The sequence below is a fragment of the Zeus faber genome (assembly GCF_960531495.2).
Source record: "Zeus faber genome assembly, chromosome: 11".
In the NCBI taxonomy this organism is placed as follows: domain Eukaryota; kingdom Metazoa; phylum Chordata; class Actinopteri; order Zeiformes; family Zeidae; genus Zeus; species Zeus faber.
Window position 1 is genome coordinate 30,971,120 of NC_137205.1, and position 18,483 is coordinate 30,989,602.

The window sequence follows — 18,483 nt, forward strand, 5'->3', positions numbered from 1 at the left end:
TAGGGTAGTCCAGGATAGTCCAGGGTGGTATAGGGTAGTCCAGGGTAATCCAGGGTGGTTCAGGGTGGTCCAGGGCAGTCCAGGGTAGTCCAGGGTGGTATAAGGTTGTCCAGGGTAGTCCAGGGTGGTATAGGGTGGTCCAGGGTGGTATAGGGTAGTCCAGGGTAGTCCAGGGTGGTATAGGGTTGTCCGGGATAGTCTAGGGGGGTATAGGGTTGTCGAGGGCAGTCCAGGGTGGTACAGGGTAGTCCAGGGTAGTCCGGTGTAGTCCAGGGTGGTATAGGGTAGTCCAGAGTAGTCCGGTGTAGTCCAGGGTGGTATAGGGTAGTCCAGGATAGTTCAGGGTGGCATAGGGTAGTCCAGGGTAGTCCAGAGTGGTATAAGGTTGTCCAGGGTAGTCCAGGGTGGTATAGGGTTGTCCAGGGCAGTCTAGGGTGGTTCAGGGTAGTACAGGGTAGTCCAGAGTGGTATAGGGTTGTCCAGGGCAGTCTAGGGTGGTTCAGGGTGGTACAGGGTTGTCCAGGGTGGTATAGGGTTTTCCGGGGTAGTCCATGGTGGTATAGGGTTGTCGAGGGCAGTCCAGGGTGGTACAGGGTAGTCCAGGGTAGTCCGGTGTAGTCCAGGGTGGCATAAGGTAGTCCAGGATAGTCCAGGGTGGTATAGGGTAGTCCAGGGTAGTCCAGGGTGGTATGGGATGACCAGGGTTGTCCAGGGTTGTCCAGGGTGGTATAGGGTAGTCTAGAGTAGTCCGGTGTAGTCCAGGGTGGTATAGGGTAGTCCAGGATAGTTCAGGGTGGTATAGGGTAGTCCAGGGTAGTCCAGGGTGGTATAAGGTTGTCCAGGGTAGTCCAGGGTGGTATAGGGTTGTCCAGGGCAGTCTAGGCTGGTTCAGGGTAGTACAGGGTAGTCCAGAGTTGTATAGGGTTGTCCAGGGTAGTCCAGGGTGGTATAGGGTTGTCCAGGGCAGTTTAGGGTGGTTCAGGGTGGTACAGGGTAGTCCATGGTGGTAAAGGGTAGTCCAGTGTTGTCCAGCGTGGTATAAGGTAGTTCAGGATAGTCCAGGGTGGTATAGGGTAGTCCAGTGTAGTCCAGGGTGGTTCAGGGATGTCCAGGGCAGTCCAGGGTGATATAGGGTAGTCCAGGGTAGTCCAGGGTGGTATAGGGTGGTATAGGGTTGTCCAGGGTAGTCAGGGTGGTACAGGGTTGTCCAGGGCAGTCCTGGGTAGTCCAGGGTGGTATAGGGTTGTCAGGCTAGTCCAGGGTGGTATAGGGTTGTCCAGGGCAGTCCAGGGTGGTATAGGGTTGTCAGGCTAGTCCAGGGTGGTATAGGGTTGTCCAGGGCAGTCCAGGGTGGTATAGGGTTGTCCAGGGCAGTCCAGGGTGGTTCAGGGTGGTACAGAGTAGTCCAGGGTTGTATAGGGTTGTCCAGGGAGTCCAGGGTACTAGTTTAAAAAAACCTAAAAGACTAAAGTATCCGTTGAGAAATTGTAAATATGTGTAACAACAGATCTCCAGAATCTCACTTTCAACAGGAAGTGTTTGTTGGAGTGAAAAAACTAACGTGTTCACTGTGTTCACAGTGCACCGTCAAGACTTTTAGGGATGTTGTTTCAAAATATATGACATTCTAATTACTTTTCTAACAACACGTTAATGTTTTCCCTCCACTTTTGAGCTATAAATGAGCAGGAACGGACTGCTTCACTCACTACTAGTGTGAACTAACACAAAGAGCTGACAAACCAAACAGGAAGCTCTTCCATTTTTGTTCCTTCTGCATCAGGATGGAGCCTCAGTCGGATCCGTTGGGCAGTGAAACTGAGCTGTGGGAGTAGCTACAGAAACGTCATCAAATTATACTAATGTAATTGAACTGATACTGATGTAGTTTAAATGCTTCTGCAAACCTACACTGATAAAGCACATTCATTTGAATTGAGTTGGATTGATTGGTTCAGAGCAGGGGCCTCAGGCCCGGGGGCCACATCCGGCCTGCGAGACAATTTAAGTTGTGGCCCACTACATGGTGATAATATATTGACAAATCTGGCTCCCAAATAATTTTTTCAGATCACAATGCTTACTGTAATTAATCCAAGTGTACTTCATGTTTTCAAAATATAAAACAGAATAAAATATATCATAAGAGAGCTATTTCTACCAGGATGACCAGGTAGTTCACTAATGTGCGGGACAAAACAAAACAAAACAAAACAAAACAAACAGGCTGGTTTTCCCTTGAAGTTCAACACGGCCCCCAACAGTGGCCCCCAGGTCATTTTGGTTTGAGACCACTGGTCTCGAGGGTGACACACAGTGTGTGTGTTTGTGTTCGAAAGAGAGATAGAGGGCGAGAGAGGAGGAGGTGGGGGCGAAGGGAATGTGTTTTGGCCCCGGGGCTGAGCCGCGACCTCACCCTGACAAAGCGCCTCACGGCAACGGACCCTCGGCGCTCAGTGCTCTCACACACACTGGGATGTTCACACCTCGGGAGCCTGGTCTCTCTCTCTCTCCCTTGGGGGGGTTTTCTCTCGCCCTCCCTCATGGAACCGGGGGATCCCACGTGGTTTTAAGGCCAAGGCTCTAGCTGAGGACCCCTGAGCTGCTCATGTGCTTCTTTTCCGGAACTGAGATTTGTTTTCTGTGACACTCCACGTGTGGAGTCATGACTTACCCAGGAGAGCGGCCACGTGAAGAACGAACGGGATTTTTAATCCCCAAATGTAGAACGGAACCTTTTTTAAATCACCTCACGTCTCCACTCTCTCTATACACAATATACATTTAATTCAAACCTTGCTGATGAAAAGTAAACATTTCACAACCAAAATAAAATCATTAGTGAAGGCGAGTATTCAAAAATACACAAAGAAATATAAAATATATTCAAATATATGCTAAAAAATATATGAGAATTTAATCTAAATAAGTAAAAATGTAAAATATACAAAATAATAATTTTGCCACGGACCTCTGTTTGGGAAACCCCCATCTACAGCAGAAATAAAGCTGATGCCATCCCCATTTAAATACACTGACACCACAACACTTTCCACTTTCATCACCACAGCTGTTATTTCAGCTTTGCCCTCCGTTATCTCTTCCCTTCCCCTCTCTCTCTCTCTCCCTCTCTCTCTTTCTCCCTCTCTCTCCCTCTCTCTCTCCCTCTCTCTCTCTCCCTCTCTCTCTTTCTCCCTCTCTCTCCCTCTCTCTCTCTCTCTCTCTCTCTCTCTCTCTCTCTCTCTCTCTCTCTCTCTCTCTCTCCCTCCTCCAGTCTCTTTATCTCCTGACTACGACTGAAGGGCATCTTTTGGGGCCGGGAAGAGGAAATTCCTCGGGAGTAGATTTTCTGCGGTGGACTCATCAATAACCTGCTTTGTTTGGTTTTATTCTGGTTTTCACTCTGGGAATACTGGGAATAAATACAATCCACAGGGTTTATTTTTCACCCGCGCTTCAACGTTTCTCTTGGAATGTTGTTTGATTAAAGGCCGAGTAAGTTCTGACAAGGCGGGGCCGAATTAGGCGGGGTCACACCTCGTTTTACTCGAAAGGACTCGCAATTATTTTGCTGTAATGAAAAGTTTGACAGGACATCATGGCAGCTTTATTATTAAGCAACGTGCCACTTTGGAACCCCCTGGAGTCGGCTCCCGCTTTTTAACTGTATTTAAAATTTTAAAGGTTTATTTTGAGAACAAAGGACCGACAGACTGAGCAGCGCTGACTTCTAGACTTTGAGGGGAAAATCATTATTATTTTAATATTGTAAATATCGTACTTTGCTTGCGGGATGTTTCGATGGAAGCCCAGTCTGCTCTGGACTGATGTTATTGCAGGGATTCCCATGAATTCATGTTTAGGTCCCAAAATCCTCCCGACCATAGCAGTTAGAGAGTGTGCAGTGTTTCTTTTTTTCACCCTCTTGTTATTATTGTACACTATTCATTGAATTTTCAACATTTAGACCAATAAGCACCGGGCCGAGGCTGAATAAGAATATTTTTTACTGTACATTAAAAACTGACTAATGTATAACTATTATTGATGATTATTTCACTGTTCCACCTCGCATATCAGGAAAATGTTTCTTGTGAATTTGAACATCGGCTGTTTTTGTCACATGGAAGAGCACGGAGGAAGCTCCCCACGGATCTTAAACATGAGTTGCACTTTTTACATATTATTGTTATTTTATAATGTAACACAAAAATATCAATCAAGTATCAATACATTCAGTCTTAGAAATGTCCCGCAACCCTGTGTGCATATCACGTGACCTTATGTGGGGTCTCTACCCCAAGGTTGATAATCGTAACCGGGAGGAAGCGTGTCCCACATGACCTGATTTTTCAGCCGATTTGGCCACTATTTGAGATTTAGCTGAGTCTGAGGTAGTGGTACAGGGTAGTACAGGGTAGTACAGGGTAGTCAAGGGTAGTCCAGTGGTTCAGGAAAGTTCAGGGTAGTCCAGGTTAGACCAGGGTAGCCCAGGGTAATCAAGGCTGGCTCAGGGTAGTCCAGGGTGTCCGGGTTGTACAGGGTTGTTGTTGTTGTACAGGGTAGTCCAGGGTGTCCGGGTTAAAAAATACCAAAATGTGCGTAATCGACACAAGGTGCTCGCGCAGGCAGCCGCAAGGGGAGGCGCCACAATCGCGATTCTGGGTCCTATAATTATATAATAGAATTAATTGACTGTGTTGTATTAAATATACATTTAAATCATCCTAAAGTTCAGGGTGGTACAGGGTATCCCTGGCTAGTCCAGGGTAGTTCAGGGTGGTACAGGGTAGTCCAATGTATGTGACAAATAATCTCTTGAACTTGAACTTGAACTTGAAGGTAATCCAGGGTGGCCCAGGGTAGTTCAGTTAGTCCGGTGGTTCCTTTTGGCACAACTATTTGGGTAGTCACACTGTAGAATCGTAGTTGTCATCGATATTTGTGTGTGAGTGAAAGACTCAAATCTCTTTCTATCCCAATCATCCAGGTCACGATTCAATTGAACATGTTTGGTTTTAATGGGGCGAGTCTTTCCAAAATCCTTTGGCGTGTGTGAGTCAAGCCCCAAATCGCAACAGGAACTTTGAACAGCCAGTGAGATGGCCAAGCCAATGAAAGCGGCAAAGTGAGCGAGAGTGGACTTGTGAAATGGAGGAGCCACTTGTGTAATAGCGTGGACTCATGAGGGTCTGCTCAGTGTGGAACGTCAGTGCTGCCAGTTCGCTTGACAAAAATCCGCGGGAGCGAACTGCACGGCGGCCATGTTTGTTTTGGTGTCAAAATATTGCTATTTTGCCTCTTGTGGGAAGATACATTCTGGCTAGAGTCCCATAAAACTGTCCGTCTGTTCTTTGTCTTTAAAGCAGAATATCTGTATTTTTCACAGTACATGTGGGATACAACAAAATGAATCCTCTGTATTCGACCCATCCTACACCTAGGAGCAGTGGGCAGCCGCAGTGCCCTGCCCGGGGAGCAACTCCAGCTCTTTTGTACCTTGCTCAGGGGCACCGACAGCAGTATTAACCCTAATATACATGTGTTTTGATGGTGGGAGGAAACCCACTCACGCACGGGGAGAACGTTCAAACTCTGTGAGGCAACAGTGCTTACCACTGGCTCTTTAGATCTGTGCCCCTCAAAGACAGCAGGTATGTTTGTGGCAGAAGAGAGTTAAAATCTGCCAATGTCAGTCGTTAAATGTGCGCTGATACATCTGTTCATTGCTGTCCACGAATGGAAAAATCACGTAATGTGGACGAGGCTTTAGATAGCACATAGCTACCTACCATAGCATCATAGTGTTGGTTCTGTTAACAGCTAGCTTGGTAGTCAGCTATTAGCAGTTAGCTGTTAGCTGTTTGCAGTTAGCAGTTGTTAGAAGATAACTGTTAGCAGTGAGCAGTAAGCTGTTAGCAGTTAGCAGTAAGCTGTTAGCAGTTAGCAGTAAGCGCACTCCAGGGGTCAGGTTGAGGTGAAGGGAATGCAGCCCTGTTCCGCTGCTGTGATTCGCCATGTTGGTCACGTGCAATGAAACATGCACCGAAGGCCAAAGGACCCCCGGGTTATAAACTGGCTGATCTCCAGATTTCCTTATTTTTGCCCGAGAGGAGCTTCTCTGGACGGAGGACGTGGAGACGCGTCCTTGTGGAGAGGAAGGTGATTTGGTGTTTTTTAAAAGGCCGGCGCTGGTGATGCAGCGGCCATCTTTGATCTCACACGGCAAAACACGCCAAGTCCACAAGATCCTCCAGCTCAGTTGAAGAACACTGACCCAGGTTTCGCGGATTCTAGAAGTGAAACCAATAACTTTTTAGGGGACAGATTTCCAAGCCCCCAACCTATATAGCCCATATAAGTTTATATCTATCCAAAAAAAGTTTTGTCTTGTTTGGAGGAATCCCATCAAGTAAAAAAATAAAATAAAAATAAAAACTATTTTTCAGTTTTGTTTTTCCAATATTTTGAGGTTTCGTTATTTATGAACCTATTTTTGTGCTTTTTTGGTCCGTTTTTTGGTGCTTCGTGTTCCTTTTTGGGCACAGAATGATGCCTCCATCATGCGCTTATGTGATTAGCGACGAGGCTGGGATCTTTCAGGCGGCGCCCGGTGTGTCCCGGGTATATATATATATATATATATATATATATATATATATATATATATATATATATATATATATATATATATATATATGTATGTATATTAGATGTCCATAGATGGAAAATATACTTTGGTTTTACAAGGGAAGCACGTGACTGTGATTTACGGAGCTGTGGCTGTGAATCTGGGAACGCTGTGTTTGGGTTACTGTACACACACACACACACACACACACACACACACACACACACACACACACACGCTCTGTCTCCAGCGTGTCTGCAAAGGCCTCTTCTGTCTCGCAGCGATTCCCTCCACACAGCGCACATTGTGTTCGTCCAACAGATCGTTATTTAGGAATCACTCACTCTGTTCAGAGCCTGTTTCCATGAGCGCCGCCGGGCGCTCGCACTGGATTAAAGCAGCTTCTCCCTTTAAAGAGAGAGAGAGAGAGAGAGAGGACGTTATGGAGTCCGCTGCAGCGTCTGCACTTGGTTATGGAGACGGCGTTTTAGCACGGTGCTGTTCAATCCATCGTGAGGCCGTGTGATTCAAAGTGCCTGGAACCAAACCTCATGGAGATCAGCGTCACTGATGCCGCTGCTATCTCTAATGAAAACACTTCCCTGTTTCAACAAAGTGCGTCTTTGGTGTGTGAAAGTAAAGTGTGATTGAACTGCATTGTTTATGTTCTTATATATCTTCTTTTAATCCTTCCTGTAAAGGGAGATCTTGATCTTTACTACCTGAATATTATTACTATTATTATTATTATTATTATTATTATTATTATTATTATCATTAATAATAATAATAATAATATTAGTATTGTTGTTATTATTATTATTATTATTATTATTATTATAATTATTTATTTTTATATTATTATTTATAATTTATTTTTGCTATTTGCCTCCACTGCTCAAGCTGAAAAGCCTCATTTGTTGGTGTGTAAAAAGCAGTTGAAGGCTTTTTTTTGGAGGGGGCATTTAAAGGGATGCATTACATTTTTATCACTGGATACAGTGTATGGGTATACAGTATCTATATAGCGTATGTATATATATGTATATATAGAGAGAGAGAGATATACTGTATATAAGGAAGTATTACATAAGGATCTAGAATCTATATCTATCCATATCTATCTATCTATACCCCCCCCCCCCCCACCCACTTTTACTGTAAATATGGAAATTGCCACTTAGCCACTTAGCGGGTGCTAACAGCTCCAGCCCCACCCCCCGCCCCCAGGGGGGGAAACTCAATCCCTCCCCCAGTTCGCTCTCACCTGTCGGGGCAAACTCTCCTTGAACCCCGGACGTACAACCCGTCCATTGTGTGGGACCCGGGGTCCGGCGGCCCCGCGGTCCCGGAGGCCCGCGATGCCGACAGGCCTGAAATTCCCAATTTGTAAAGAACCGCCGCGCGTGCCAGAGTTCAGAATATTACGGAGGGGTCGCGGAAGGGTTACGCTCAGGGGGGGTTCAGACCACACTGGGAGGAAAATGAAGGCACAAAGTTGAGGAAACCTGAAAACCAAAGCTCTTACAGAACACTGACTCAACAAAATCTAAATGTTGAGTTTTCAGTGCAGTGTCGTTTGAACCGCGATCAGTTGAAAAGGTGAAATTACTTTTCCACTTCGATTTTAACTCGGTCTTTAAGAAACGTGGTGTAGTTCAGACGAAGCGAAGCAGGTGGCATGGACCAGGAGCAGGGACCAGGGCTCAGGGTCTTCCCCCGTGGTCTTCCCCATGGGGCTTGGCTCGTGGAAAGCCTGCCAAGTTTATTTTGGGGGGCAGGGAGGGATGGAGCGATGGAGGGAGGGAGGGAGGGAGGCCCGCTTAGCAGCCAGTTGCGATCCGGGTCCATGCCGAGGGGATCCGAGGGTCGAGGGTGGACCTCGGGGATGACCATGGGGGGCTGACCCTGCCTTGAGTAGTTCCACCCATGTGGCCTCATCCATGCAAGTCCAAAAAAATTACATATATTTATATTGTAGCCACTGTAGCCACAGAGAAGAGTGTAGAAGCCCTTGTGCTTTAAAGTGGTAATCCATCACTGTCTGTATTTAACCTACAAGTCCCAGAGTTCCTATTCACATTCCACAACATTTCTTCCCCCGACATCTGGGTTGACACTGGTCTCCACTCTCTTTTCCATGTCCACAGTCTACTGACCGCAACCAGCTACACTGCTTTAGCCAATTCACCCCTCGTGGTGGACCCCGCAGTGGAAACTTTTAGATGAGCACACGGAGAGCCCAAATTCTGTACATTTGACGGCTGTATCTTGTGCCAGATAAATAAATGATCAAATATGTTTGTTTTTTTTTCAACTTAAATATACATATATATATATATTATTTTCACGCATTAATTAAACTTGCAGGGTCTTTGGATATTTTTTTATAAACAAAATACATGAACAAATATTGGGATAAAGATTAAATATGGGATTTTTATAACCAAATAATCTCATGGATTACCACTTCAAATAAACTCACGGTGTCCCTGCTCTGGATTTTATTATTATTTATTTGGTTAATTAATTAATGTATTTTCCTCCGTTGCCGTTTTCTGCTGCCGCTGTTTAATTGGATGATGATGATTATTATTATGGTTATTATTATTATTATTATGATTATTATTATTATTACTATGATTATTATAATTATTATTATTATTATTATGATTATTGTTGTTATTATATTGGATCACGTGATCAATTTGCCACCGCGCGCAGGACGGTAAAGGCGGACTCCGCTGTTTTCCTCCGTCTCCCGTTTGAGTGTAGTTTCACTTCTAATGACACTTCATAACTTTATTTATCAATATTATTTTTATCAATAAAAAAAAAGCTGCACCTTGGCTCCATGTCGCCCGAGGCAGTGCACAGCAGTCGGGTTTAGTTGAGAAACGCTCCGTGTCGCCGCAGGTGCGTTAGCTTGGATCTGACCGGAGGCCATGTTGACTCGGTACGTCAAACGGGTTAAATCCGGTATGTTTGTCTTTACTCCTTTATTCTTATCTTAAACCTATTATTATTATTATTATTATTATTATTATTATTATGCTTTTATTGTTTCCCAGCGCTGGAGCTGTCGGTGCTTTAATGAGTTCAATCTGCCACCAAGTCTTTCTCAACTTTGAGTGTATTTAGATTCGTCAAATTTTAATCAGAAGGAAATCCAAACTTTTTTTTTCGTAACACTAGAGCAGAAATACTCTTTCTTTTTAATTTTATTCAAATAAAGTACAAATATCCTGTTGAATGTTTAAGGGTTCGCGGTGAAAATGACTGAAAATGACTGAAAATGACTGAAAACGAGTGATAATGAGTGATAATGACTGCGCTATATCAGGATATACACGACAACATGTGTAGTGTCCTGATACAGAGTCTTCATGCAAACACTTTACACTTAAATAAAACAGGAGTCGTTGTTAATTTAAGGATCTGATCAAATATGGATGAGCAGTTTGATAGAGCCAGTCCGTCATTCAATCTTCTTACTTTTGATAAACGAGATGAATATAAATTCTGATTAAAGAAAATTGACAGAAACACGACTGTGAAAAATGTATTGGGGTAAAAACTACAGATATTTGCTTTGAAATCTATTGGCGTAAAAGTCTCTGAAACTGAAAATAGTAAAATGTGAAATGTACCCACGTACACTTTCCAACATGTTCCTCTGCCGCTGCCTCTCATGCGATGACTTGTGTCTTTCATCTTAAATATGTTTAGTTTATGTTGCTGTGAGACTGACGTTCAGGAGGAGCAAATGGGCGTGTCCCTGGAAATAAACCAGTCAGCTCTCTTGTTGATCATATCTGTCTGTGTGTTTCAGCACTGAAGCGGTCGTTCGAGGTGGAGGAGGCGGACTCCTCCTCGCACCCCTCGCCCTTGTCCCGTCGCACCACCAACCCGCTGCGCTCCTCCACCTCCTCTACCTCCAGCCAGCGCAGCTACGACCTGGGCTCCCGCACCTCCGACTACTCCTCCACCAGAACCTCCCCTTCCGACTCCTTCAACCCTCGCTCCCCCAAGACCGGCATGAGCCGCGGCGAGCTGTCCGGCGGGCGGAGCTCTGACTCGGCCTCCACCCCCTCCGCCACCTCCTCCTCCCGCCGTACAGAGATCTCCATCGAGGTGTCGTCCAAGCAGATCGACAACTCCCCCAGCGCCGGCATCGCTCGCTTCGGCCTCAAGCGCCCGGAGGTCGGCCTGAACAGTCGGAGTACCCCACCCGACGCCGCCTCTGCCCAGACCGCTGGCAGACGGGCGGAGTTCAGTGTGACGCGGCCCCAGGAGCCCCCCGCTCCCCCCCGGAGGATGGACTCCCAGCCGCCCCCGGCCCCGAGCACCAGGATCCCCGAGCCCCCGCAGAGGAGGGCGGAGGCTCCGTCCCCGAGCCCCACAGAGGCCTCCTCCAGGAAGCCTGAGCTGCCGGTGTTCAGGCAGCAGGACGGGGCTCCGCCTGGCCGGGTGGTGGAGAACAACAACAACAACCACCTTCCTCCAGCGCCGAGCGCTCCCCTGCCCACCCTGACAGAGCCAAGGGTGGAGCGGGTGCAGTCCCCCGTCACAGACACCCCCATAGCCAGACCCACAGAGAGTAAGTACTTCTTTCATTTTGCTTTTCAATTTAGTTTTTTTGAGACAAAGCAGTCTTTTATTGCCTGGATCCAGTTGCCGTGCATCGCAGCCAATTATGCCCAATTATATCTCGGGAATTCCCCGCATAGCTCCCCCCCTGGTTTCCACAGCCACCAGGGGGCCACGTGATATCTTTGTGATGTCACAAGTCTCCCCCTAATAAAGCTGAGCCTTTGGAGCAGCCGCCAGTTTATCGGTTTACGCCAAAGAGGACAACGAAGAAGAAGGCCCATTTTTGCATCTGCAACTTGATGACGGCCAGTCATAGCCGGTAATATAATATATATCATAAGTCTGATAATGAAAGTGTGCTGGCAGTGTCACGCATTTACTATTATTGAATATATTATAATTATGGGAAAGAAGGTTTCGGCCAGAGTGCCTTTTGTCATTTTGACACATTTCTAAACTGCAGCAGCTCCTATATTTTGCATGCACGGCCACACAAATTAAATGTCAAAACCTATTTTATTAGAAATGGGAAAAAATGCAGCAAGGACATCCGGCCGTGGAGACGCGTGTAAACATGTTAGAGGAATCCTGGCGTCAGGATCGGCCACACAGGGCCAAGGTTCTACAATTTCATCAGGAATCTTTAATTCAACGTACACTGATCAGCCACAACATTAAAACCATTGACAGGTGAAGTGAATAACAATGCTCATCTTGTGCAAATGCCACCTGTCAAGTGGGATACAGCCAGTGAAGAGTGAGTTGTTGATGTGTTGAAGCAGCGTAAGGATCTGAGCCACTTGACAAGGAGCACATTGTGATGCTGGACGACTGGGTCAGAGCATCTCATCAGAGCACAGGTCTTGTGGCTGTTCCCACTGTGCAGTGGTTACTACCTACCAAACGTGCTCCAAGGAAGGACGACCCGTGAACCGGCAACAGGGTCACGGGGCCCAAGGCTCATTGATGCGCGTGGGGAGGGAAGTCTAACCCGTCTGGTTCGATCCCACAGAAGAACTACTGTAAGTGAAAAAGTGAATTTTGCTATGATAGAAAGGTGTAGAACACACAGTGCAGGGCAGCTTGCTGCGTATGGGAGCGCTCACAGTGTCCAGTGTGTCTGACCCCTGTCCACCCCTGAAAGCACCTACAATGGACACGTGGGCGTCACAACTGAACCATGGAGCAATGGAAGAAGGTGGCCTGGTCTGATGAATCACCTTTTGTTCTACATCATGTGGATGGGCGAGTGCGTGTGCATTGTTTACCTGGGGAAGAGATAGCACCACGATGCATTATGGGAAGAAGGCAAGCCAGTGGAGGCGGTGTGATGCTCTGGACAATGTTCTGTTCGGAAACCTTGGGTCCTGGCATTCATGTTGATGTTACTTTGACATGTAGCACCTACCTAAACATTGTTGCAGACCAAGTACACCCCTTCATGGTAACGATATTCCCTGATAGCGGTGGCCTCTTTCAGCAGGATAATGCTTCCGAATGGTTTGAGGAGCATGACAAAGAGTTGAAGGTGTTGACTTGGCCTCCATATTCCCCAGATCTCAATCCAATAGAGGATCTGTGGGATGTGCTGGAACAACAAGCTCAATTCATGGAGACCCCACCAGGCAACTTCCACTTATGATCTGCTGCTAACATCTTGGTGCCAGATACCACAGGACACCTTCAGAGTCTTGTGGAATACATGCCCCCACGGGTCAGAGCTGTTTTGGGGACACGAGAGGGAGCTACATAATATTAGGCGGGTGGTTTTTCATGTTGTGGCTGATCGGTGTACGCCCTAGTTCACGGATAAGGAAATATAATTCTCCAAAAAAGTGCAGGCTGCGATGAATGGCGTCTGGAAACCAGGCTCGTCTCTGCTTGTCGTGGAATTCTTCCTTCAGAATTCAATTAGGTCTTGATGGTGCAAAGAATTATTCTCTTTGACGGAATTGGGAGCCAACAGTAACCAGAAGCGTCTCTGCAGTTTCAAGTTCAAGTTTTCGCATTAGTTCTGAGATTCCTTCTTTTATTTTGATTAATCTTGCTTTTTTTTTATTTTTTTTATTTGCTGGTCGCTGTTTGATTATTATTACTTTTGTTTTTACTTTGAAAAATACACGCACCACTGGGTTGTCAACACGCCACACAGACATGCACACACAGAAAATGCATGTTGCATCCAAGAAAAGCTGTGTGTGGCTGAGTAAAGAACATTGTGTTTGGGTGATCCATGAGACTGTTGATTCTTCTCATAGTTGTTATTATAAAAACAATTAGAAATGAATAGAGTGATTAACGCCACCTGGTGGTGAAATGGATAATGCTTTTAGAGGAAATAACTTCCTTTATTTGGTTTTCTCTTTTTTCGCTAACAGCTGACACACAAACGTCCTCCTGGAGATATTTCTAACAAAAACATCTGAACCCTCATTTGGCTTTTTTGGATCTGTAGTTTGTTTTTACTGCTCAAAGTAGGGCTCGGCGATGTGGCCTGAATATCATATGATGTTGTTTTTTTTTTCCCTGCGTTCTCTTCCACCTTCATTACAACAAATGTAAACTTATTTCATATATGTATTTATAATAAATTAGACCAAATAATATATTCTATTTGAGAACAACTAGGCAAAAAAATAACTTAAATATCTTAAATCAGTAATGAGTATATGAGAATAAGTAAATGAGTTTCCTTGATAATGAAGGAGGAAGGGAATGCAATATTACTCTTTTTTTTCAAAATATCATATTCAGTCCCAGCATAAATATTTAGGCTTGGTAGCACAGAATGAGGCATCTGAGACCTGAAACCATTGACTGAAGGTCAGAGGGCAGTGATGTGGAAGGTGCAATAGAAGGGTGGGTGGACATTGTTTAAATGGTTCCGCAGCCAAACTTTTGATTTCCTCCCTCTTGTGTTCCAAACAGAAATGCTCAATTAAAGTGCATCCTCGGACTGCTTTAAAATGCTTTAAAAGTGCTGTCTAGCGTTGACAAAATCCCTCCTATCTTTAGCAAATTCACATGGAACATTTACATACACTGCATAAACATTTGTTCTTATTTTTGGATCATGCTGATGCTGAAGATATACTTAATAGTACTTAAAATATTGATGTGAGTCACAGATTTTCATTTTATATTTAATAAAAAAAAAAAATTTTTTATTCACAGACTTAAAGATGGTCCATTTCTTGGCCCATGATACAGTGCAGTTTAATTTGGTTTTTCATTGACATGCTTAGTAAAATGGACATTCTGTGGTTCTTTGGACGAAAATCTTTGGCCATATTTTTCTGTCATGACTAAGTCTCCTCGGTGTCATGTCAAGGATAAGTTGCGGGGTGGGAGCTCCCATGGATCGGGCTTGTTGTTCCAGCACATCCCACAGATGCTCCATCGGATCTGACCCTAACCCCACCCATCCACATGATATAGAAGAAAAGGTGATTCATGAGACCAGGCCACCTTCTTCCATTGCTCCATGGTCCAGTTGTGACAGCACGTGTCCATTGTAGGTGCTTTCAGGGGTGGACAGGGGGCAGCATGGACACTGAGCGCTCCCATACGCAGCAAGTTGCCATGCACTGTGTGTTCTACACCTTTCTATCATAGCAACATTCACTTTTTCAACACTTTGTGCTACAGTAGCTCTTCTGTGGGATCGAACCAGACGGGCTAGTCTTCGCCAGCCTTGGCTTCCAATTACCACAGTTTTGCATCCCGAGTCATCCTGGACTCCTGCTGAGTGTGGAAAGCGTTTGGTTTGAAGTTGGAGTTTGAATCTTCTACCCTCCATTCACTATCAGCCTCAGTGCTGATAACCACAACACTCAAAGATAAAATGGATGTACATTTTATTCAGAAAGTGCTTTCACAAAACAAGGTTTACAATAAATGTATCAGCTTAAAAAAATAAGAAAAACCCTTTGAAAATGAGCTAAACAGTGAAAGTGCAGAAGCGACAGTTGGTCTTAGCTATTTTTGTAAAAAAAAGGTGTGTGAGAATCATTTTGCATTAATATGAATTTGCACCATATATACAATACATCCCCATCCATCATGGAGCCACATTCTTACTACCACAACATAAATGCATCAAAATAACAAACAAAAGGCTACATTTGATTCGATTTCAGGTACTAACACCATAGGACACACGTGGAACATTCTAGGAATATGAGAGAGCACTTCCAAACGTGCACGCGCAATTGTCCAACACAAAGTAAAACGTTTATCAAACCAGTAAATTATTAGTAGAGTAGTTGTCATTTGCAGATTGATTTCACAAATTCTGTTCAATGAATATAAACAACCTCAGTGCTGCTTCAAATCATAAAACAAGATAATATAAAGGATCTGACCAAACTAGCCATGGATGAATCAGCTCCTCCCCCTTGGCGAGGTCCGAGAGTGTTTACCTCAAACCCCAGAAGTCTATTTCGAAATTATAACCATTTCTCACGAAATGCGGTTTAAAGGCTAGGAGGGGGTTGGGTGGAGGGAAAAGCAGGGTTAGGGTTAACCCTACCCCAAGTACCTCAGTGGTGTTATTTAAAAATGGGATTTTGAATATGTAAGAAACTATTTGTTGGGTTTGTTATTTTGTTGTTGTGCCAAATATCAGCTGCAGGGCAGCCATGAACCAAACAAATAAAGACAATTTCACAATCGAGACAATTTCTTTGTTAAATAAAATCCTCACATCTCTGTAATTTAGTTAATATTCAACCCAGACCTTTTGTGTCCACTGATTACTACATTTATTGTATTTAGCCTTTAAACCTTTCAGCCCTCGATGCTGCTCTGTGTTTGACTCCTGTCGAGTCTGTTCTTTAACCTAAACCCTCAACAATGAACTCTTGGATATTATTCAGTGTAAAAAGGATAAAAAACAAGAGCTGCTGTCTGAAGGTATCTGCACCACGTCCTGCTGCTCCTCTGTGCCATCACTCCCATGTTGCAGTGCGTGCCTTTTCCGTTGAACCGCTGATAATGAATCGGGCTTGGACCCCCAGAGCTACTGGCAGGCTGGAGCGGTACTCGTAAACATCATAAAGGTCATCATAGAGATCATCACATTGTTGGAACTTAGTTGCCCACTGCCATTGCCACATTTCGTACTGGGTGGTCGGTTTCCATTCAGAGGTGTAGAACCCTATCCAAGACTTCCTGAAAGGTGTCTGCCAGTGGAAATTCTTTCCCACATATAAGCGAGCACAAGCTTTGCCGTCTTTCACAGTGAGTTGTAGCTTTGCGTCAAAGCCCGTAATAGAAACTGGAGTCTCTGTTTGGGGGCTGTGAAATTCTTGGCCCCTTTTGATCTCATCTCCCATCGCGGTCCAGAACCAGCAGCGCCTTCTGTTCTTGTGGAGCCGCACTTGGAGGTCGTCGTTGAGGGCCACCGACGTGTCGTAGTGCCCCCATGTATCTCTGATCGTCTTGTAAGTCCCGGTGCCCTGCAAGTCGGAGTCGTTCTTGAAAAGCACCACCCTCACTCCGCTCTCTAGGAGGTGGGGTGGAACCCCGCTCCAGTGGATCCTTGCCTTCCCTTTGTTTCCTGTCCTGACTTCCAGCGTCATCCCCCCGTTTGGATTTCTATGCGCAAATGATCTATCTGCAACCCTTTCTGGTGTGTGCACCCTGACACGGTTGTTTTGTGGCATATTAACAACCACATGATCTCGTTTTGGAGCTTTAACTGCGCGTGGGCCCCTACGAGGCTGATCTGCTGCAGATTCAGTTGTTGTTTTGCGTGGGAGATTCTTTTCCTTGACCACAATGAACCACAGCAATCCAAGACAGGCAAGGTTACCCCATGTGTTTCTTAGGGAAGACAGACTGTTGTCCTGGATGTGGCTCCCAAAGTGATCTCTAATCTCCACAAGGGAGCCCCACCCATTGTTCTCAAGAGTGAACAGTCTGATCTCTCTCAGGAGGTTGATGGTGATGTGGTAGGTGTGGTTGGGGTCGTACGGCGTCCCCTGACCTTCGACAGACATGTAGTGCTGTGTGATGTACACCCGATCTATTGTCTGCCAAGCAGCTCCTGCAACAGTAATGTGATTACCCGTCCTGACCCTGAATATGATGCGATCCCTGTTCCTCTCTTCATGCCGTATCAAATGGTTCAGATTCCCGGAGAGGTAATCCGGCAGGACCACGGACCTCTGGACATTGATATTGGGATTGAGATTTCCAAGGGTGTAGTAGCGATGTCCCCGAGACAGAGGGTCCAGTAGCCCCTCATAGTTGCCATAGTGGTGAGCGCCATAATCTCCCCTCTCCGGCTCGAAGGTCAGCTGTATGACATCGTTGTTGTCAACTTCTATGTTCTGGGCAAACCAGTGGAGCAGCACGAGGCTGTGTGTAGGCACTGAGTCGCCAAAGGGGATTTTCTTCAGGTCACTGATGGTCCTCAACTTTTGGATCGCGGTCACAGAAGTAAAGGTGAGAAGCAGAACCAACAAACGTACTGGATTACATCCAGACATGGTCCTCCTGTGGGGTGGGGGTTGGGGGTGCATTTTGTTAGATTTGTATTTGAAACAACTTCACAAATGTCTTCAAAAAATCCTTATATTTTTTTGAGGATACAATAGAGGGCATAATAATTAGGGATGACGGTTTAGGAGCAATTATTATATGTAGTAGAGTATATTCTCCATCTAAAAACGCCCTGGCAGTAGGATCGGGTAATAAGGCTGAATAACAAGGAAGAAACTAAGAGAAAGTAAGAGGAACTATACAGAAGTTTCAGAAGAACTATACAGAAGTTTCACAGCGTACCAACATGACATCACAGTATGTCATTATTTTGTCACAAAGTCAAAAAAAGTAAATTTATCACAGTATCAAACTTAATGCATATCAGAGTCACTGCTAAAAATTTCTCTAGAAACAAGCAGCACTAGTAGAGATAGAGGTATTTTTAATTTATGAAAGTACGTTTGACAGTTATTACATTACAACATAAGGCTAAACCAGAGAGTAGAGAGCTCACCTGCTTGTCTTCCTGCTGCTAGTGGTGTTGTGCATTATTTATGCAACTACAGATCAGTACCATTTCACTGGAACTGAAACTTAGCGCTGGTCTGCTGAGTCATAATGTGGTTATTTCCTTGAACTAGAAACTTGTTGAATCTCTTTCATTAAACCAAACAATCCTCTGATTTGGAGATGCTCTAGTTATGGAATGTAGTTTTACGGTGAAGTAAGGCTATGTAGGGGAAATAAATACTACAGTAGCTGTCCTGGAG

General features: G+C 45.0%; 2 protein-coding genes across 3 annotated transcripts in view; one reads left to right on the forward strand and one right to left on the reverse strand.

The window, feature by feature from the left end:
• Window positions 1-18,483, forward strand: part of LOC307236793 (septin-9-like) — a 68,279-nt gene that overhangs the window by 15,739 nt on the left and 34,057 nt on the right. For both annotated transcript variants that reach the window (XM_080009322.1, XM_080009321.1), the window contains exon 2: window positions 10,464-11,231. In XM_080009322.1, the coding sequence (XP_079865448.1) occupies window positions 10,464-11,231 (768 nt within the window). The remainder of the gene's footprint in view (window positions 1-10,463; window positions 11,232-18,483) is intronic.
• Window positions 15,976-17,718, reverse strand: LOC307236923 (uncharacterized protein; the record flags this gene model as incomplete). The annotated part of the gene is made up of 1 exon (XM_080009515.1): window positions 15,976-17,718. One exon carries the CDS (start codon window positions 17,716-17,718, stop codon window positions 16,174-16,176), a length of 1,545 nt encoding a protein of 514 aa, XP_079865641.1. The 3' UTR covers window positions 15,976-16,173.